This window comes from Heteronotia binoei, chromosome 2 (assembly GCF_032191835.1).
Source record: "Heteronotia binoei isolate CCM8104 ecotype False Entrance Well chromosome 2, APGP_CSIRO_Hbin_v1, whole genome shotgun sequence".
Classification (NCBI taxonomy): Eukaryota; Metazoa; Chordata; class Lepidosauria; order Squamata; family Gekkonidae; genus Heteronotia; species Heteronotia binoei.
In genome coordinates, this window is record NC_083224.1 from 173,394,317 (window position 1) to 173,416,367 (window position 22,051).

The 22,051-nt window shown below is 46.5% G+C and overlaps 1 protein-coding gene across 1 annotated transcript in view; it reads right to left on the minus strand.

The window, feature by feature from the left end:
* Positions 1-22,051, minus strand: part of ASTN1 (astrotactin 1) — a 287,830-nt gene that overhangs the window by 109,408 nt on the left and 156,371 nt on the right. Inside the window, 1 exon segment of the mRNA XM_060233049.1 lies at positions 19,708-19,792. Coding sequence (XP_060089032.1) covers positions 19,708-19,792 — 85 coding nt within the window.

Below are 22,051 nucleotides of genomic sequence, written 5' to 3' on the forward strand. Positions count from 1 at the left end.
CTCTGATTTACTCCTCATGGTCTTCTTGGGAGATCTGTGGACTATAGAGGGAGATAGGAGGGAGGAAAGTTCTGTGTGGTTTGTGTGCCTTCTATTTCTGAAAATGAGCACTGGGATCTAACCCATGGCACGAAAGGAAACATATAGTTGACCCCATGGTTCCAAAGAAACTTTGTTAAGGGGCTGTATTTTAGGCAAACCATGGTTTGGCCACTAAATGAACAGGCCTCACCTTATTATCTGGGGGAATCCTCAGGCACCGGTACTTCCTTCCACATTCACACCACACAAGGCAGCTCAACAAGACTTCCACATTTATGGTCAACCATAATAATTTTGGTTTCATCCAAACCCTACACTTTGATTTGAGCTGTTCAGTACAAACCAAGATTTAATTTGGAATCTTCATGGTGCAAATGTAACAGGAACCTCAGGTGTGCCATGAATTCAGACATCTTTCAGGAACTGGTCACAAGCAAGTGGAAGAGGGAGGGAGAAAGGAAAGAAAGATGGATGCAGGACCAAGAATCCTCCCCAGGCTCATTCCTGTAAGATGGTTTGTTTTTATATTTGAACGATGCCACTTTGAGATTCCATTTCCCATCTGTTTGGGGATACGGAATTCCCAAATCAAGCGGCTGTTGTGCAATCAAAGGGAAGCATTCTCCTCCATCATTCTATCATTATGGTGTGCTGAGCAGTGTGATGTAGTGATTAGAATGTCTGACTAGGAACTGGGAAACCAGATGCAAATTTGCACTCTGCCATAGATGCTTACTAGGTGACTTGGGTCAGCCACTAACAGAAGCCAAAGATTTCTGGACTATCTCAGTCCTTCAAGCCTCCCTTAATTAGGCCGATTCCACATAAGAAGGTGGGAACATAAGAGAAGCCATGTTAGATCAGGCCAATGGCCCATCCACTCCAACACTCTGTGTCACACAGTGGCAAAAAATGTATTTGTATATATAAATTTTTTTTGCCACTGTGCGACACAGAGTGTTGGACTGGATGGGCCATTGGCCTGATCTAACATGGCTTCTCTTATGTTCCCCCCATGGTGGTCATGTTGTCAGTGAGATTACTGCTCAATTTGTACTTGCAACAGAGATGCCACATGGCCCAACATAACCCAGTTTTTCATCACTGTTACCTTTAGTTTCCTTTCCACACCAGATTTGAGTTGCTGTCATGTTTCTTTTAAGTATTTTTTGGTTCATACATAGTACTGCTCAAGAATAGCACAATACTGTACTTAAAATATGCATTTGCATAGAGCTGTTCTGGAATAACACTATACTTGAAGCTTTTGGTAATGCAAATTGCTGGAAGGTACTTGGTGTCCCCCAGCGGTCATCTACGTCGAAAAAACTACTTGGCCACCTACTGGGAGAGAGCACTTCAAGATCTTCTCCAATGCTAATCAGGAGAGCAGAAGGAAAAAAAAATGGTCCTTGTATTCTCATCATTTAGGAACAGCATTATGACATTGCCCCAATCCCCACAATATATTTTTTAAAAAATATCAATTACACGGGAATTATCAATGGCACCATGACATTTCACTATGAAAATGCAGAGGAAGGGGGCATTTCCTTTCATTCAGACACAAGGGGCGACATGAGCGCTATCAGTCGGCTGTCGCACACCATTCCTATCACTCGGTTTGTCCCCCCCCCCCATACCTTTTAGTGGTCATGTGCATGCGCTCTGAACAGTTTTTTTGTTAAAAAGAGCTGGATGTGGCTTGGCAGTTTCACACTGCCAAGGCATCTTGCTTGCGCCCTTCTGCTTCCAGACAGCAAGAAGGCGACTGGAGTTCAGCTCAAAAATTTGCTACCACTTCGGAAGTGGTATCTTTCTGAGTCACACTGCAGAGGCCAGAGGACGGGGTGAGTATGGGATGAGGACAGGTGGCAGATGTCTGTGTGTGGAAGGATTTTTCTGGTCAATCCCTAAGGCATCTCTGAATCGGCCCAAAGTGCCGGTCTGTAAGCAGCCAAGGTGTACCTTCCCTTCTAGACACATGTAAAAAGATCATCTCATGCATGGAAACAGTTTTTTAAAAACACGTGGGCTTTAGCAGGTAAAAATGAGCTGATCACAATTTGTGCAGGAACAGAAGAAGGTTGATTCATTTGAAACGTGGTGTTGTTGGAGGGTTTGTATACCATGGGCTACCAAAAAAGACAAATAAGCGGGTTCTAGATGAAATCAAGGATCTCCAAGAAGCTAAAGTGACTAAACTACAGCTATTGTGCTTTGATCACATTATGCGGAGACAGGAGCCACTAGAAAATGCAGTCATGCTAGGAAAAGCTGAAGGCAGCGGGAAAAGAGGAAGACCCAACATTAGATGGATTGATTCAATCAAGGCAGCCACAGCTCTCGGTCTGCAAAACCTAAGCAAGACTGTTAACGATAGGATGTTTTGGAGGTCATTAATTCATAGGGTCACTGCAACTTGATGGCACTTAACACACATGCAGAGGACGTGAGGAAACAACAAAAAAGCATACTACTAGAGTTGCTGGAATGGAGGGGGAAAACCCGTATTGCATCAGCTGCACAGCTTCCCATGCTGCACAACCTCCCATCTCTAGGCCCTCTAGACCCTATCCTTCTTTTAATTCATGGCTCCAGGACTTTTTTATAGCAGGGACTGCTTTGCATATTAAGCCACATACCCTTGATGTAGCCAATCCTCCAAGAGCTTATAGGGCTCTTAGTACAGCACCTACTATAAGCTCCAGGAGGATTGGCTACATCAGGTGTGTGTGGCCTAATATGCAAAGTTGCTCCTGCTACAAAAAAAACCCCTGCATGGCTCTATCTCCCACTGTGCTCTCAAGTCCCTGGTTTTTGAACGGCTGCTGAATCAGTCTTCCTAGTTTTCCTCTCTTCCTTCCGTACCTTATATAGCCTCCACCATCTTGTTTTGTGATGCTCTTTCAAGGCTCCCTCTCTCATTAGCCATTTCTCTATCCCCCATATTCTACCTTTCCTTCCTTCAAATCCCTTTCTCTCAGTCCACTGCCTGCTCTGCAACTCTTCCAACAACCTCCTTTCCCTCCATCCCAGGACCTCTTTGAAGTCTCAACCAAACTGCTAACTTCCCCTTCCCTCAAATATGCTAAACAGCAAACTGTCAGGTTTCCTTGACTAACTGAACATTCCAAGCCACTCCACCACCTCAGCCAATCAGTGTCAAGGGCTTCAGAATACAGCATAGATGATTACCTTCAGCTGGCTTAATTGCTCGTCATCTCCCCTATTCAAAAGCATAGGCATCTCTCTAAGCAAATGAATGCTGGTCTTTCTGATTGGAGTTGCACAATACATATGCGGTTGGCTTCATTATGAAATTGCACGCACATTGAGAGACTGCCTCAGGATGTGCGAAACCATCTTGACAAATTCTGCTAACGGTAGCAAAACTCTTGTGGATTTCCCATAAAATTGCTCAGGTGGTTTGCCTGAAAAGAACCCCCTCCCCCCACCCAGATTGCTTTGCCAGAAATGCTGGTGGTAACTTTTCAAACAGCAAGTACAAAGGAATGTCAGCTAGGATTTTTATTGGGTTTATCACATATGTCGGCTGAGACTCGATGGCATTTCTCTCTGTCACATCACCTGATAGCCTCGCAGATCTGATCCGTACTACTCCAGGATTCAGCTGGGCATTCATAGATCCAGCAGAGTTTATCGCCTCTTGGGGGCTTTCAGTGACAAAATACTCCACAATCAGCACAATTCTACACATGTCAGTATTTACCCACAATCCTTGGCCTGTATCTTGCTGATGTCCTGCACTGCCTTTAATTGCCAAATTGGCTTTAAAATGAAACTCTCCGAGAGGAGTCTGGAGATAGAGAGTCAGCAGCCCTCTCCCCAGGCCCCAGTTCAAAGAAATCTCTCCTCGGGGCCGGAGGAGGGAACGGCGGGCTATGTTAGCGCGCTCTCTCGGCAATCCTCTAGCACATAGCGGCACAGCAGGGAGTGCTGGGAAACAGAGTCTTTGATGATCTTCTCTTCCCGCTGCGAAGACTAATGACTTCAAAAAGGGCAGCTTGCCAAGGATAGGGTTGCGCTGGAAGTGTAATTAGGCAAGAGAAATAAAGTTTTTGTTCACTACTCTAAAAGAAATAACCTTTTCGGTAAGAAAATACTTCGTAGGAGAACTGGGCAGGGGGGTATATGGTAAGGAAAAGGGAAGGTCCCCTGTGCAGGCACCAGTCGTTTCCGACTCTGGGGTGACATTGCTTTCACAAGGTTTTCACGGCAGACTTTTTTACTGGGTGGTTTGCCGTTGCCTTCCCCAGTCTTTTACACTCCCCCCCCCCCCCCCCCCCCAGCAAGCTGGGTACTCATTTTACCAACCTCGGAAGGATGGAAGGCTGAGTCAACCTTGGGCCGGCTACCTGAATCCAGCTTCCACCAGAATTGAACTCAGGTCGTGAGCAGAGAGTTCAGACCACGGTACTGCAGTACCTCTGCTTTACCACTCTGTGCCACAGGGCCATGGTAAGACTCAATAGCAAATGTAAGACTCTTAGGCAGGGATCTAATTCACGCCTGAAAGGGGGAACAAATGGCACCTGGATCTCCTTCTCTTCTCTGGCTCAGCTTCCAGACAACCACTCAGGTTCACAGGGAAATCTCAGCCTGGCTGCTTCATATCCTTAATGCTGCCTCCCAGTTAACTTTTCACACCTCCTCCTCCAGTTCCCTCCCGACTGCCATTGCCTGTGAGGCTAAGGGATATGCCTCTGTTGCCTAGCAACAAGGCTAGTGCCCCTCTCTTGGCTTTGGGCCTACTCTTGCTCAAGTAGGAATAAAAGGGACTGGTGATTGGCTATCATGGCAAACATCATGGCAACACGTAGGGAATAGTGAGTGGCAGTCAGACCTTGGAAGGATTGCCTCAGGACCAACAAAGACAATATTTTGCTCCTTTGTTTAAAATAGAGAAGAAGGACGAGGGAAAGCTGCCCCAGCTGGCATGAGCCAAACAAGCCCAACAATCTGCTGGGAGGAGAAGACAAGGAAAGAGGGGATGAGGAAGAAGGGACAATAAGAAATGCAGGCATAAGCCCTACTTGATTTTCCCACTACAGAGGCTGGGGACTGCCATATCCTCCTTCATTCTACAACAATAAATAGATCGGGGTCCTTGTTGACCTTGTAGGCAGTTTTGGAATTATGAGAAAGGGTCAAAGAAGCCACCACAACAACATGGCTGCCACCGGGAGGGGGGGCAGGATCACCTTTGTTTTGCAGAAGAGATGGTATTTTATTTCAGTTTTCTCCACAGTAAAAAGGAGGATTTGCTTCCCATATGGCCACACAAACCAGACTGTCTTGGGACATAACAAAGGCTGTGACTATGGCCAAATTGAGATGGCACAGATGTGACCAATATTTGTGCTGCATTTTGCTAGTCAATCAGCTAGGAAGGGGTGGTCTGACACTCTCTGATGTTTTATTCTTCTCCATTCAAAATGTTTTTAATTTTATCTTCAAGATTCAAGAAAAAAATGAGTACCAGGAAACACAAGGCACCCACAGGTGCAATGGCACCCTTGAATATTAGAGTGGTGCCAGGAAACACAACTGAGGATGCCATGCCAATCATCCTTGAGCCCTAGACTGGAGATTGTTGGGTTAAAATCAAGACATTTCTGAGCTGTTCAGAACAGACCCTGCTTTCCTGCACCCTCCACCTGTGGAGTCTGCTGCCAGACAGGTGAGAAATGAGAGGTCCTTATTCTGTCTGCAGTTGAACACAGGCGGCAGGGCAGGTTAACAGAGCTACACATTTTGTGTGGCTTTCTTCCCCAACAAAACAGTCAGCCAGCCCTGCCATAGGCATCAGATTTTGGGCGCCAGTTATATATAGTGGGAGAGTTATATACTAGAGTTTAACTCTCTTCTCTTGCAACTATTAAGGACAAAAGCCCTTTTTCGACATTGCACATTCTGGGATCCTACCAAACATACATATCAGGAGTGCGTGGTACTCTTGATCCTCCCAATGTACATTATCACCATGTTGTAGGAACACAGGAAATGTATGCAATTACCATGCAAGTACAGCAGTTTGCATGAATGTCCAGTCATTAGTTCATACATAACAGATCTGCTGCATGAACATGCATGTGCTGCCCCTATACACACATCATGGTGACTATGCATACTGGGAGGATGCAGTTGGTAGGCTTGTAACATCTGAAAAGGGCTATAGAAGTACTCCACTTTGGCTGCCAGGTAACCATTAGTGATGGAGAAGGAAAGAAATCACAATTCTGAACCTCTGTCTCAAGTACTAAAATTACTTGGGTTGTGCCTGCAAAGCACAAACATTTATTCTGATTTCCCCAGATCCTTAATACTTACTACAACCTTGCTTAGGATATGGCTTAGATCCACCCGTGTCTCCCAAGGATAGCATTTTAAGGGACATTTTAGGCTGCAACAGGATGGGGGAAGCAAGAAAATCAGGATCTGCAAGTGGAAATTGATCCATCAGTGGATGTGGATCCAAGCCTAAAAGAGTACGACTGGCCCAAGGCCACTCAATGAACTTCACTGCTGAGTGAGGACTTGAACTCCGATCTCTGTGATCCAAGGCAACACAGGATACCACAGCAGCTCCCTGTCAGAAAGGTAAGTTACCTAAGAGAAGGTCTTAGGTAAACCTCCTCATCTCAGATGAGGAAAACTCAAATTGCCACTGGCCCCATCAATCCTTCTCTCCAGCAGGAACCAAAAAGAACTTACACTGTTCTCTCTTCCATTTTACGCTTACAACACCCCTGTGACATAAGCTAGGCTTAGACTGTGTGACTTGCCCAAGGGGACTCCAGTAATCCTCCAGTGCAGAGCAAGGATTTGAACCTGAGATTCCCAGATCGTAGTCTGGCCTCTAACCACTACACCATGCTGGTGATGAGAAAAGGAAGGAAGAACAAGGAGGAACAAATGAGCCAAAGAATTAGAAGAGGGCATCTGAAAGTAATTATGTCTCCTGGGGACCAGCAAGCGCAAAAAAGGAAGGAGAGGAGGAGAACACTAATTGGAGGATAATCTCATTTGCACGCAGAACAGTGATGACAAGGTCTTAATGCAATCTTGAGTTGCTGGGCAAGTTTGAAGAGAAGCTTCCCTACGGACCAGCAAGCACACACTGAGCCTGGCTTGCCCTTTCTTTCCAGAAGATTTGTGAGCAGAGCAAAGGGGGAGGGGAGGGAGAATCAGCTACAAGTTGATGAAACGAGACTCCAAATAGGAGCCCACAAGAGGACAATGAGCCAACAGAAGACCTAGAATGAGCAGTGTGACTCCATTAGAAATGGAAACCACAAGGCAGCAAATGGGCAGAGGGAATGGGGAGAAAGTTAGAGGGCTCCGGGGTGGGGGGGAGATGAGAGACCGCTCATTACACTCAGGAAGTCTTAAGGATGGTCTGATCAGAGCATTGATCACCAAAGACAAATTCTACAATTCCTTTTTTTTTAAAGGAGATTTCTCATTCCTCACCACAAAAACAAGAAATTGCTAATGCTCTGTTGGTCTTTCAAAGGCTTTACCCATACGGCAAAAAGAACAGGAGGCCTACAATGGCAAACCAACTCTCTTGGTCACTTGCCTTGAAAACCCAATGTGTACCGGTTTCAGCCAGTACACTAACAGCGCAGTCCTACGCAGAACTACTCCTGTCTAAGCTCACTGATGGATTGTCCAGGCTAGCCCAATCTTGCCAGATCTCAGAACCTAACTGGGTCAGCCCTGGTTAGCATCTGGATGGGAGACCACCAAGAAAGTCCAGGGTGGCTACACAGAGGCAGGCAATGGCAAACCATCTCTGAATGTCTCTTGCTTTGTAAACCCTACAGGGATGTTGATGGCACTTTCTGGTACCCAAAGGTGCCACTGTATGAGTACTTCCCTGGCATAAGACTCATTGAATTCTTCTCTGTCTCCCTTTCATTTTGTATTGTTAAGTGTGGGTGTGTGTGTGTACCTGGAAGTCATAGCAACCTTTGGTGACTGACCCCTACTGGAAGCTTGAAGAATATTCAGAGAGGTGGCTGAATAAAGCCTGCCCCTGCCCCCTGACTGGTGGTATTTCAAGTTCTCCCATCCAAGTATTTGTCAGAGTTGACCCTGTTCAGCTTCTGAGACAGGACAAGATCAGGCTTGCCTGTTCTATCCAGGTCAGGGATAGACTGAATTAACTGAATTCTGTGGAATTGACTCCCAGAGGAATTAGCATTGCTATTTGTATTCTGCAAGTCTAGGCAAATGCAGGAGGGAAGCCATCACAGGATATGATACTGGGCACCAAAATTCCCTAAATATTCCTTGAAAGGGGTCATTTCTAGCCTTGCGGTGGCTAAGATCAGAAGTCTGTAGGTACCCCCAGCAAAATGACAGCCGAAACATATGCTTGGAAATTCTAAGAACCACCTACTCTGATCATTTCCAAAGACTGAACTTCTATGGAGGGCTTTATTTGCATGTCTTCAGCAGCAATGAGGGTGTCCCCAGAGAACATGGCTTTTCTGCCATTGTGCCCAGATTTCATAATGCCTCTCCCAGTTGCGCTTGTCAAACTGACTCATTATTAGTTTTAGACCCCAATTTAAAACTTGTTTGCTCAAGCTCCTGGGGGCATTAAATTGCTCTCATACTCACTGCTGAATATTATTTTAATTGTGTAATCATTTTTAATTGTCTGAATGGATTGCTTTTTACCATGCTGCTCGCCATCCAAAGGCCTACCTCAGTGAGAATGTTGGGCTATAAAGAGTTCAAAAACAATGGTTCTCAAACTGCAGACCTGGTGGTGGGTCACAACGTGTAGGGTTGCCAGCCTCCAGGTGGTGCCTGGAGATCTCCTGCTTTTGGAACTGATCTCCAGGCTGCAAGTATATGTTCTTCTGGAGAAAATGGCTTCAGTGGAGGGTGGGCTCTATGGCATTGTACCCTGCTGAGGTCCCTCCCTTCCTCAAATCCCACACTCTCTGGGCTCCACCCCCCCCCCCCAAAAAAAAACCCTTCACCAGTCCAGAGCTGGCAACCCTAACAATGAGTCACTTGCAGGTGGGTCAAGAGACCAGCAGGCAGGAGGGAGAACAGGGTGAGTTGGACATAAGAGCGTAAGAAGTCAGACCAGATGGTTCATCTAGCCCAGCATCCTGTCTCACACAGTGGCCAACCAGTTCCTCTGGAGGGTCAACAACAGGGCATAGAGGCTGAGACCTTCCCCTGATGTTGCTTCCTGGCTCTGGGATTCAGAGGGTTAGTGCTTCTGAATGTGAAGGATCCCCTCAGTCACCATGGCGAGTAGCCTTTTAAAGTTGTTTATCCCTGTGGCCATCACTACATCCTCTGACAGCGAATTTCACATTTTAATCACTTTCTGTGTAAAGAAGTTGGACAGCGAATCTGGGTTTGCTTCTGCCTAATGTGTGCAATGGCCGTATAATACCACCTGTTGCCCGGTCACGTTCTGCATTTATAAAGATTATAAGTGAAAAAGCAAAACTTAAAGCATCTTCACTGTTAACCGATGCAAGATTCTTGCATTTGAGGTTGGGGGAAAGGAAAGTAGCATGGAGTTAGTTTGCAAAAAGGCCCTGATATGCAGAATACCAAGAGCAGTGGGTCACGCTTCAAAGAACTTGAGAGCCACTGGTCGAAATGAACGCAATTGTAAGCCCTTTGTTGCATTTCCCCATCAACCTCGGCAGCTAGCAATCCAAGTTCTAGGAAACAATAGCTTCAATGAATGGCAATGCCACTGAGAGGGAGAAAGGGGAAGAGAGGAGGATTTAGATTCCTCTCTGCACTGCTTGTCCAATGCCACATGTGCAAGATCACACTCATGAACCGCACATTAATTTAATTAAACTTGCTGGTTCACTTCTTGCATTAATTAACATGGATTAGAATCCCCACTCCAGCCATAAACATGTCCTGCAAGCGGGAGGAGGGAGCGGGGGGGGGGGGGGGAGGGGAGAATCTGATTTTGCCCTCTTTTGACACTCTTTAAGCATCATGATTGCGATTATGACAGTGTGGTTAAAGAGGGTGAAGGGGTAATTAATCCACACTTGGTGTTCTTATGTACATTAGTGGGAGGGGACCCCCTTTCCCCGCCGGCACGCAGGCCATCGCAATGATTAGAGTCTAATTTCAGCAATTTTCCACACACTTAGGCAGCTCTTGTGCTCTCCCGGTAATTCCGCAATGCTGGGAGCTGTTGGTTCAGCAACAAACAAACAAAGGGGAGGGAAGGTTACTCTGCAAACACCCCACACCCCCATCTCAAAATATAAAAGCATTAACATATGCAGGCATTTGCAAACCCTGGATCTATTGGCTGGCCAACAGGATCTCAAAAGTACCAAAGAGACACAGAGCATGATGCATCTAGGGTGACTTGGGGAATACCTGGAGATATGGGGGTAGTGCTGGAGAGGGTGGACTTTGAGGAGGTAAGGAAGGTCAGTGAGGATGTGTGGCTATGGAGACCACCTCGCTGAAGATGCCATTTCCTCCAGGGAAACATCTCTTTAGTCTGGAGATCAGTCATAAGCTGGAGAGCTCTGGGTTTCACCCAGAGACAAAATTAAGCATTTCACAGAATCAAAGAGTTGGAAGGGACCTCCAGGGTCATCTAGTCCAATTCCCTGCACAATGCAGGAAATTCACAAATAACTTCACCATGCACATACATCCCCAGTATGTGATATACTGGTATACTTGTTATACTGTTATATATTTGTTATACTGCTTTTGTTATACAGGGTTTTGTATATATATATATATATATACTGTTCTGTTTTTCATTGCTATCTGCCTTGCTGCCCTGATTGGGCTAAAAGGTGGGAGATAAATCTTTCAAATAAAATAACTACTCAGTTATAAATTTCTAAGTTCACTGATGTCAATGGGAGAAAGGGAAGCTCATGTCTATTGTCCCAGGGAACCCAATGGGATTTAAACATACTTGGACGTTGGCTGGATCATACTCATAGGAAAAGAGTATTTAAAAAAAAATAGCAATATAGCCTAGATCTGGGTAGGACAGGCAAGCCCAATCCTGTCAGATCCTGGAAGCTAAGCAGGGTCGACTGTGGTTAGTGCTTGGATGGGAGACTGTCCTTGAAATACCAACTCAAGAGGACATGGGCAGGCTTTATTCAGCCACCTCTACCCTCCTGGCCCCCAGTAGGAGTCAGTCACCAGAGGCTGACATGATTTCCAGGTGCAGATACACACACACAAACATACAACCCCCCCCCCTAATAGCAATATATGTACAACATCAAAGTTCATGCTGTGTGGAAGTACAATCACACCATGACCAATTCCTCCATGACCTGTACTTCCTCCACTCCCAGGCGTCTGCTTTCATCAGATCAAGCAATTGATTCCCAACCAGTTGCTGGATGGGTGCATTTTGACCCATGGCTCTCTCCAATTTCCCTTGTGTCTACTTGAGCATTAAAAAACAAGAGGGGCGATGGGGAGGGGCAGTGGCTAGGTGGTAGAGCATCTGCGTGGTAAGCAGAAGGTCCCAGGCTCAATTCCTGGCATCTCCAATTAAAAAGGGTCCAGGCAAATAGGCATGAAAAACCTCAGCTTGAGACGCTGGAGAACCGCTGCCAGTCTGAGTAGATAATACTGATGGACCGAGGGTCTGATTCAGTATAAGGCAGCTTCATATGTTCATGGGAAATTGGAGGGAGCCGTGGGTCAAAATGTGGCCACGCGGCAACTGGTGGGGAATCGATCGCTTGATCCGAAAAAAGCAGAAGCCCAGAGGTGGAGCAACGGTGACTGCAGAATCGGTCCATGTGTATTATCATAATGTAAAATGGTTATAAACAGGGGTGTCCCTGCCACTAGGCAAACTAGATGATTGCCTAGGGTGCCAAACTTCTGGGGGTGACAAATTGGGCACCCCCATGTGACTCAGTGACGTTATCAGTGCAAGAAATTAGCCTTGCCTAGGGTGCCAGGCAGTCTAGGGCTGGCCCTGGCTAAGAATGCAGCAGGAGGACGGTCAGCTCCCTCGTTTCAAGCACAAATGTGTTCACCGAGATGCCACACCTCATGGCATAGTCGGGTTTTTTTTTACAATTAATACATTAAAAATGGGACCCTATGCAGAAATATTAAGTCCGCTGGTTTCAAAGGGCTTGGAGGTGGGAAGTGCCGTCATGCCACAGCCGACTTACGGTGACCCCATTGGGTTTTCAAGGCAAGAGATGTTCAGAAGTGGTTTGCCACCGACTGCTGGTGAATGCGAGCGAACGTATTTAATACATTTCTTTCTTTCTTTTCAAAAAAAGGGGGAGGGGGGGGAGACTGAATCCACAGCACCATCCTGAGATTCCATTAGCAGCATCCTTCAAAATCCGATTCAGGCACTTCAGACCTCATTTGTTACTTCACAAGTGGCTCTTTGGGGTCTCTGCAGCGAAAGGCCTCCCTTCTCCAATTAATTTTAGTCACAGCTTATCCAGACTGGAAACGGTTTTGGATCCTTTTTTACAAGGGGCGGTATGTTTTGTGCTCCCCATTCCCTCAGAGACTGCCTTTCCCGCAGCCCTCAGAGTCTGCAAGGGGAACAAAGGTACCACTCGCTTCCTTCGCTATAGAGTAGGCCAGAAAGCCGGCAGGGGGGCAGCTAGAAGAGGAGGCAAACTGGTCTGATATCTATGCCCCTGTGTGTGTGTGTGTGTGTGTGTGTGTGTGTGTGTACCTGGAAGCCATAGTGGCCTCTGGGCACTGACCCCTACTTCGGGCCTGGAGGATATTCAGAGCAATGTTCCCTCTGAACTGAGTTAGCTTGCGCTAGCTCACAGATTTTTAACCTCCAGCTCACACATTGTTGTCTTAGCTCAGGAAGGATGATCCCAGAGCACAATAATTTATGCAGTAGCTCACAACTTTAATGCCAGCGGCTCACAACTTTAATACCTGTAGCTCACGAAGTAGAATTTTTGCTCACAAGATTCTACAGCTTAGAGGGAACATTGATTCAGAGAGGTGGCTGAATAAAGCCTGCCCCTGTCTTCTCAGCTATGGTATTTCAAGGAGGTTTCCCATCCAAGCTCTTACCACAATTGGCCCTGTTTAGCTTCTGAGATTAGATGAGATCAGGCTTGCCTGGGATCTCTAGGTCAGGGTATCTAGGCCCCCTTAAAGTGCCCTCTTATGAGCAAGTGCACATCAATCTGGTCCTTAACTAGGATTGCCAGTGTCGCTTTGGGGAATTCCTTGAGGTTTGAGAGTAGAGCCAGGGATGGGCCAGGTTTGGGGAGGGGAGGGAGCTCAGCAGGGTCTAAAGCCATGGAATCCACCCTCCAAAACTGCTGCTTTCTCCAAGGGAACTAATCTCTGCAGTCTGAAGAGAAGCTGTAATTCTAGGAGATCCCTGGGCTTCATCTGAAAGTTGACAACCCTATTGTCAACTGCCAACCGGGAACTGTGGTAGAAAAGTGAAGCCTCTAAGACAGTCCCATAAACTTGGGCCCTTGAGCATAGGTCACACTGCTGTAAAGGCAGGCAGAACTGCATCCAAGTACCCTCATGCAGGCCCGGCTCTTCCATTGAGCAATAGTAGGTGGCTGCCTGGAGTGCCGAGCTGGGGAGAGGGCACCCATTTGGGCCCTGCCTGCCACCCATGCTTCTAAGCAGACTGAAATAGTCCACTTAGAAGCAACAGTGAGAGTCCCGGACGGTGTCAGCATGCATGCTGCCGCTGCCCACCATTGCTCTGCCTCTCGTGTCACAGATGCAAGAGACAGAGCAATGGTGGGCAGTGACAGCGTACATGCTGACACCAAGAACCTCGCTGCAGCTGCACTTGCCATTGCTAGTGTTGGTGTTGGGGTGGCGCTGGTGCCCTGCCTGGGGAGCTGGCCTCAGGCTGGCGTCCTAGAGCTACTGCTGCCCTCATTTCTGATATTGCTATCTGATCTTTACACATTAAAGCAGCAGACCAGCAGACAACCCTCTGTTGGATAGGAAACACCTCCAAGGATTTGCTTCAGGCATGGTCCGGATATACACAAGCAGAATGAGGTGGCAGAGTCCAGAGGTGGCAGCATGGGCCGTACCACTTCAGACTGCAGGTGAGGGAGCATATGTTTCAAACCTACCGGGGAAATTAAAAAATGGTAAGTCTCCAGGTCCTGATGCCATATATCAGAGAGTACTTAAGGAACTCAGATGTGCAATCGCTGATCTACTAGCCCATATATGTAACCTATCACTAAATTCAGCTGCTGTACCAGAAGCCTGGAGAGTAGTAATTGTGACACCAATTTTTAAAAAGGGACTCAGAGGGGAAACACTGAACCAGGAAATTGCAGGCTGGTCGGCCTAATGTCAATCCCAGGCAAATCAATATAAACAGTAATCAAAGACAGAATTGTTAGGCATACAGAGGGACAAAGCCTGCTGAGGAGAAATCAGCATGGCTTCTTCAACAGGAAGTCCTGCCTCACCAATTTTTTGGAGTTCATTGAGAAACTGAACAAGCATGTAGACAATGGTGACTTGGACTTTCAAAAGGCTTTTGACAAGGTACCTCACCAAAGACTCCTGAGTAAACTTAGCAGTCATAGGATAAGAGGATGGATTTTCTTATGGGTTAAAAACTGGATAAATGGCAGGAGCAATGAAGAGTTCAGTGGAGGGAAGTAAGCAGTAGGGTCCCAATAGGATCAGTATCAGAGCTGGTACTACTTACTTAACGTATTCATAAATGATCTGGAACTAGAGATGAGTAGTATAGTATTCAGGATGGTGAAAACCAAGTATTAGGCTAATGAGGTCTGAATTTGCTGAGACTGAGAGGGGAAATGATCTTGGGGTTGTAGTGGACAGCTCAATGAAAGAGTCAACCCAGTGTGCTGCAGCAGTGAAAAGGCAGACTCTGTGTTAGGGATTTAGAATAAAAATGCCTAATGCCCCTGTATAGACGTATGGTGTGGTCTCATTTGGAATACTGTGTACAGTTATGGTTACCGTTACCTCCAAAAGGACATTACTCTGGACAAAGTACATAAAAGAGCAACCAAGATGAATAGGGAATTGGAGCACCTTCCCTATTAGGCAAGGCTGAAGAGTCCAGGACTTTTCAGTTTAGAAAAGAGACAAGCAAGGGAGGACATGAAAGAGGAAGAAGTTAGATTTATACTCCGCCCTTCACTTGGAGTCTCAGAGCAACGTACAAACTCCCCATAAGAGAAACCCTGTGAGGTAGGTGGGGCTGAGAGAGCTCTGACAGAAACTGCTCTTGAAAGAACAGCTGTGAGAGAACTTGTGACTGACTCAAGGTCACATCAAGCAGGTGCATGTGGAAGAGTGGGGAATCAAACCCGGTTCTCCCAGATAAGAGCCCACACACTTAATCACTACACCAAACTGGCCCTCCATATAAAATTATGCATGGGGTGGAGAGAGTTGACAAAGCTCCCAAAATCCTAAAATTCAAGGGCATCCAATGAAGCTGATGGACAGGCTCAGGATGGACGAAAGGAAATACTTCTTTACACAGAGAGTGATTACAATGTGGAATTCACTGCCGGAAGATGTCGGCCACAGAAACAAACAGCTTCAGAGGGGGATCAGATTCATGGCGAATAGGCCTATCAGTGAGTCCTAGCCATGGTGTCTGAGGGGAACCTCCACATTCAGAGGCACAAAATCTCTGAACCCCAGAGCCAGGAGGCAACATAAGAGGAAGGTCTCAGCCTCCATGCCCTGTTGTTGGCCATCCAGAGGAACTGGCTTGCCACTGTGTGAGACTGGATGGAGCACTGATCTGATCCAGCAGGGCTCTTCTTACATTGTTATGTTTCAATTCTTATAGGTATGGTATTTTTTTTAAAAAACCATGATCTGCAGTCGATCTCATGGTCTCCATGGTCTGGGGGGAGAGTGCTTGCCCACACTGCTATTTTCAGCATGAGCAGCGCTTTTACACAACTCCGCGAGGCACACTCAATTCGTTTCACGCCCCTGCAACAGTCAATCGATATGTCAAATGTGGACTTCACTAATCACCATGTCTTAGGTGGATGACGCCTCTAGAGGCAGCTCTGTGTAACAGCAGCCTAGTGGCTTCCTGCCTCCTTGGAACAAAGATAGGGATAAGCTTGCCCATCTTCGGCAAGCCTATGTCCATTTTCAGCACCACTGGTGAGCGGTCTGGAGTGGCCCCAGGGTGCTGCCAGTGCACACTAAGTTTGCTCCAAGAATGTCCTGCCACCTCAATCCACCCTTGCCATGCAGAACGAACCCAAGCCTCACCAGGGAGCTTTCAAGGTAAAACTTGCTTTAGAAACCTCCTCTGCTGCTCTCTCTGCACAGCGTTCAGTCCTAGACCCATCTTGTTCTGTCCTCTTTCTCCCCCGCTCTCCGTTTCATTGATCTTCATTCCCTCCTGTGGTTTTCCCTGTGGCTTCTAGTCCCATTTGAAAAGCCTCCAAATGGTTACTGCTTCCTTGACCTCGTACAGTTGCCAGGTCGTGAGGCGGAGATGAAGAGACGCGGCTGCTTCCCATCTGTCCCCAGTACAGTCTGTTCTGATCAACCTCAGCTTCACAGCAGAGGTCTTTTTCCAGAGATCTTTTGTAACTGGAGATATCTGAGACTGGACTGGAATGGGGTGGGGGCTCTATAAGCAAAAGAGGAGCTACACTCCTTCCAGCTGGATGATCTTGGGTCAGTCCCAGTTCTCTCGTAGCTCCCTCTGCCCCACCTACCTCACAGGGTGTCTGTTGTGGGGAGAGGAAGGGAAGGAGATTGTAAGCTGCTTTGAGACTCTGGGTAGTGAAGGGCAGGGCATAAAACCAACCCCTCCTCCTAGGGTTGCCAGACTCCCCAGTCCCCTCAGGGGATCCCCCTATCTTTCAGGCTCCAATCCTCCATCAGTCAGCTGGTCCGTGGGGAAAACCCCACCCCCAAACAGAGATGTCACTGTGCAATGCCCCTGATGGATCACTCAGAAGCAATGACGCTCTGGTTCAGGGGCAAACTCTATGGTTTTGTAGCCAAAAAAATAAAGCCTTTGTGCAAAACCTAGAGTGTCCTGTGTGATGTTGGCAACACAATGACGTCACTTCCAAGTGACGTCATTGCACCACGCATACTTCAAGTGCACAGCAGAAGAGTCCCAGAGCGGCTCCGGGAACCCCCCACCGGAAGCAAGGTAGGACCCGGCAACCCTACCTTCCCCTCTTCCTTCCCAGTGTTTTCCATGCTTGAAGGCAGAGGAAGCAATCTCTATTTCTCCCACCTAATCCCCTTTCCTTTAGTAGTCCCCTTGTCTATGCTCCTGTGGGAGCCAAAAGGATTCCCCTGTTGGGAAGAGGCTGTGGTTCAGTAGCAGTGCATTTGCTAGGGATGCAGAAGGCCCCAGGTTCAATTCCCAGCGTTTCCAGTTAAAGGGATCAGGTAGGAGGTGATCTGACAGAGACCTTTGCCCGACACTCTGGAGACCCACCGCCAGTCTGGGTAGAAAATAACTGATCTTGATGGACCTGGTTGGAGTCAGTATAAAGCAAGTGTCCACTGTGTCCCTCAGTTAGACAAAGAATAGTAGAGGCTTAGGACACAAGGCACCCATTTCTCGCTTTTTGGCGGCTGCTCTTGTAAGTGTTGTTGCTATATGAGATTTCATTTTGAAGACTGGTTATGATTGTTCTTGATTACTAATCTTACATGGTGGGAGGGAATCAAATGACTAAATACTGACTAAAAACTGCTGTAGCTCGGTAGATTTTACATCCACTGCTCCACTTTTGTAGAAAAATCAAAGAAATAAAGAATTTCTTGTGTGAAGGCATTTTACACACAGAAGAAAGCTCTCCGGGCCATGTCCCACCTTTACATCACTTTGGACGGCTCAGGTTGTGAATCCAAATGCCTTGATGCCTGCACAGGTTGCCCCTGAACACTAGGTGGCAGTGTGGTCATATACACAGATACACACAGGTCTATAGGAAGCAAGCACATATTACATTTAGAACACTTCTGGAAGGAAGAGAAGTAATCATATATTTTGCTCTACATGGGCAAAGGCCTAGCAATGCTAGTCTTCAGAAATGTAACGCCTTGGAATTCTGATCAGCGGACAGGCTTAACTAATTCCTTGCAGACAAGTTCTGGCATCACAAGGCAAGAGAAGAGAGATCTGATCCCATGAATTCTGTAGTCAGGACAGGATTCTAGAATAAAGCCTAAACAGAGCCGCTCTGAAGAGCCGTCCGCCTCTCGTCCCGTCACCCAAGGCAGCATCTACAGTACTGAACTTGTGCTTGGACATGCTCGAGCTCTCCTCCAAAATCTGATTTCTGTACCAAGATTGAATCCTGCAATATGATGATGATAATGAGAATAACAACTGTTCAGAAAGAGATGTGACCCTGAGCACGTGCAGAGTTCATCTCCCACACTGCCCTCTTAGAACTGCTGAGGAAGGCTTCAAAGGGCAGGAGGCACAATTCCCAGTCTGCCTTTTGCTGGAATCTCTTTTTACCGTGCCCTCACAGACCTGGAACTACTGGAACTTTTCTCAGGATCAGTTATCTTTCAGCATAGCTAGACTACTGCCTGCTTGATTGTTCAGGGTCCTTCCCAAAGGGTTCCTGTCCCAACTCACTCTGGTTTCTTTCTTACTATTTTTCATGCCATTTTTAACTCTGTCTCCCTGCCTCTTATTGGCTTCCTTCGACCCTGGTACCTGCACACTGGTTCAACCAAAGAACAAACCTCCCAGAATTCATCCTCAGATGCAGGACTGTGCGTCCTTTACTGGTTGTCTCTGCCCTTGAAATACTGGAAAAGTCCTCTTCGCTCAAGTAATGCAATGACCCTGAAAATCTGAAAGCGTCTCTATGATGATTTCAGCTTCCCTCACAGGATTTTTCTTTATCTTTTTTTTTTTTTTGGCTGAGCAGCCCCTTCCCCCTTTTTCTTCTTTGTTTTTGGTTTGGCTTTCCCAGTCATTTGAATGTATACTGTTAAGATACTGACTTAGCCCTATGGAATCGAGGGGCAGACTAAAATCCTTTGTATGTCCTGTTTTGAAAATGGCAGACAAGAGGCTGATGGTAATTCAAAAATATCAAACTTTGAAAGGAAATGGTCAGGTATAAATCAAGTATAGGACTTATAAGGTGAACAGGCAGCAGGGATAAGGTAACTTTGTATAAAAATAAATGCCAGATGATTTGTCACGAACAAGTAACTGTTTCTGTTTTTCAGACAGGTCTCTAAAACTTGAGGAGAGAAATGTCTTGGCAGTCTCTGCTTCATTACACAAGCATAAATTTCTTTGTCTCACAGATACTTAAGCTGGAGGAAGCGGGAACTTAAAATGAATTCCAATGTCCTTCCTCATCCATATGCTATGGATCACACCCTTCTTTTAAGAACTGTTTCCTTTAGATTGGATAGAATCACCACACACCTTTTCTAGGAGCTGTTTCCCTCAGCTTGAATGAGGACCTTTCTTGATCCTCTCACTCCCTTAGCCTTTCTTCCCAGTCAACTGTCAGTTCTTCACTGTCACTCCTGACTCTCTCAACTGAAAAATTCCATTTCAATCCCCTGCCACTCAAGGGTTTCAGACCAAGTTATAGCATTAAACATTTACTGTCCATCACAGTCACCTACCCTTGGTTTGTGCCCCACTCATTCCTGATGCAGAGGTGTTTGTGCACCGGGTCCTTCATGTAACCTTCATAGCACAGGCACTCGCCTATGAGGGGAAAAACAAACAGAAATGGAAATCATGAATGATATCCCAGATATCCCAGAAAAAGATTGCTGGCTTGTGGCAGCCCTTTCAACACAACACACAGCCTCAATCACAAGGTCAAATTCTGTGAAAACAAAAAATAAAAATGGCCAGTAGTTGAGTTTATGTCAGTCTGTGGTCTTGCTGAAGCTGCATTCATAACACTCTGTCTTTGTTTAGCCATGCCAACCTTTCACCCATGCCAGCTTCCCAATTTGAAGCTGGCCCAGGCAATTTGCAAGCCAAAAAGTACTGATCCAGGTTTTGTGTTTACCCGAACACTAGTCCCTGAGGCCATTTCAGGTCAGGAAAAGGGTATTTGAAAGACTCAACCTGGTCTTCCTTTGTGCCAAGGTCCCCATCCATATTAAGCTCCATTCACAGAACTCTAAGCATCACACACAGTTGAGCCATGAGCAGAAGACATGATGGATGTGGAGAAAGTAGACTAAAAGGAATTTTTTCTCTCCGTCTCGTACCACTAGGACTCCGAAGCAGTGGATTAAATGGATGGGCGGTGGGTCTGGGAGTGGGACACAAAAGAACTTCACTGCTGCAGTGCAGGGTGATGGTTATTGGTTTAGGTGGCTTCCAAACAGACACATCCATGGGGAAAAACTGGTCTACAGTTGGGCTACTGGCCTCCATGTGCAGATATATCATGAGCACCTTCAGTCTTATCCAGTAGGGGGTCTTTCTACATTGCTATGGTTTTAAATAATATAATAAATGCAGTTTATTATATTAAATAAATGTTGTATGGTTCTTGCCTCTCCCACTGGAGAAGAGAAGAGAAGAAGACATTGGATTTATACCCCGCCCTTCATTAGCCAAAGGAGTCTCAGAGTAGCTTATAAATCTCCTTTCCCTTTCCCTCCCTACAACAGACACCCTGTGAGGTAGGTGGGGCTGAGAGAGCTCTTTCAAGAATTGCTCTTGAGAGAGCTCTGAGAGAACTTGTGGCTGACCCAAGGTCACATCAGCAGGTGTATGTGGAGGAGTGGGGAATCAAACCCTGTTCTTCCAGATAAGAGTCAGCCCACTTAACCACTGCACCAAACTGGAGGAAACCAGATCATATACCTAAAGTGTTTATGCTAAACCCACAGAGAACCTCCAGCAGAATGGGTGTACTCTCACCCTGAAATAGCATTCAGATGTCATGAATTTTAATTACGAACTGTATTTTATGTTTAGTATACTTTTAGATTTTATGACATGTATTCAATGTCTATGCCTGTTGATGATTCTGATTCTGGCTTCTGATCTTGGATCGTGATACACATTGATGGATTGAATGGGCTTCTGTTAGTGCACCATGGACACAAACACGGCTTACTGCCAAATTAACATGTTCCTTACCACCTTCCTCCAGGATCAGAAGGAGATCCAAGGCTTCCTGGTTTCAGAAGCCTTCATTCAAACTCTGGTCAGCTGTGATGTCCCCTAACCACAGTGCCTGGGCAAACTAGAGTTTGTTTCCTCTCTAGAAGCTGAGATTGTAAACTGGAATCCACCCGTAGTTTAGAATCCAAGTTGCATCGAGAAACTGTGGCGAACTGGAGATTTGAGTCCTGCTTCTGAAACCAGTTTGCCTTCAATTGCATTCTGCATGTGGGGCGGGGGGGAGAGCTGCCCGGTACCATGGCAGCTAGCTGAGTTTGTACCTGTTGCAAATAAGCACCAATTTCGTTTGTGACATCTAAGTGCAGCCAACAAGAGGTGATGTGGTCACACATACCCGGTCTTTTCCCCTCTGCTTTTTAGAGCAGTTTGGAATGCAGACATTTCAAACGTGAGACTTTTTGCCAGCATGGCGTCGCACCTCTACTTAATTTCTGTGTGTCAGGCTGCTCCTAAGGGCACAGGAGGAAGGCTGAAAAACAACCGGCAACCTTACATGACACTGTCAACGAGACAGACTAAGCACCAGGGTCTGAGTACTGTTTTCTCTTGCAAGAGAGCAGAAAGTGAGGTGAGCCTGATACATGTGGAGGCTGATGTGTGTGGGGGGGTGATACAATAAGAAAAAGGCCAAAGGTTTCTAAGGTGACCTATTACTCAGAACAACAGCAGACCTTGAGGAAGGAAGCCAGAGATAATTCCTTCTTCTTGATCTTTGGACTCCCTAATTAGAAGGGCTCTTCAGAGAAATGGTTCTCAAGAGCAGTCCCTTGTTTTCTTCCCCACCCCTGCCTGCTAAGATGTGTGTGGGACCGA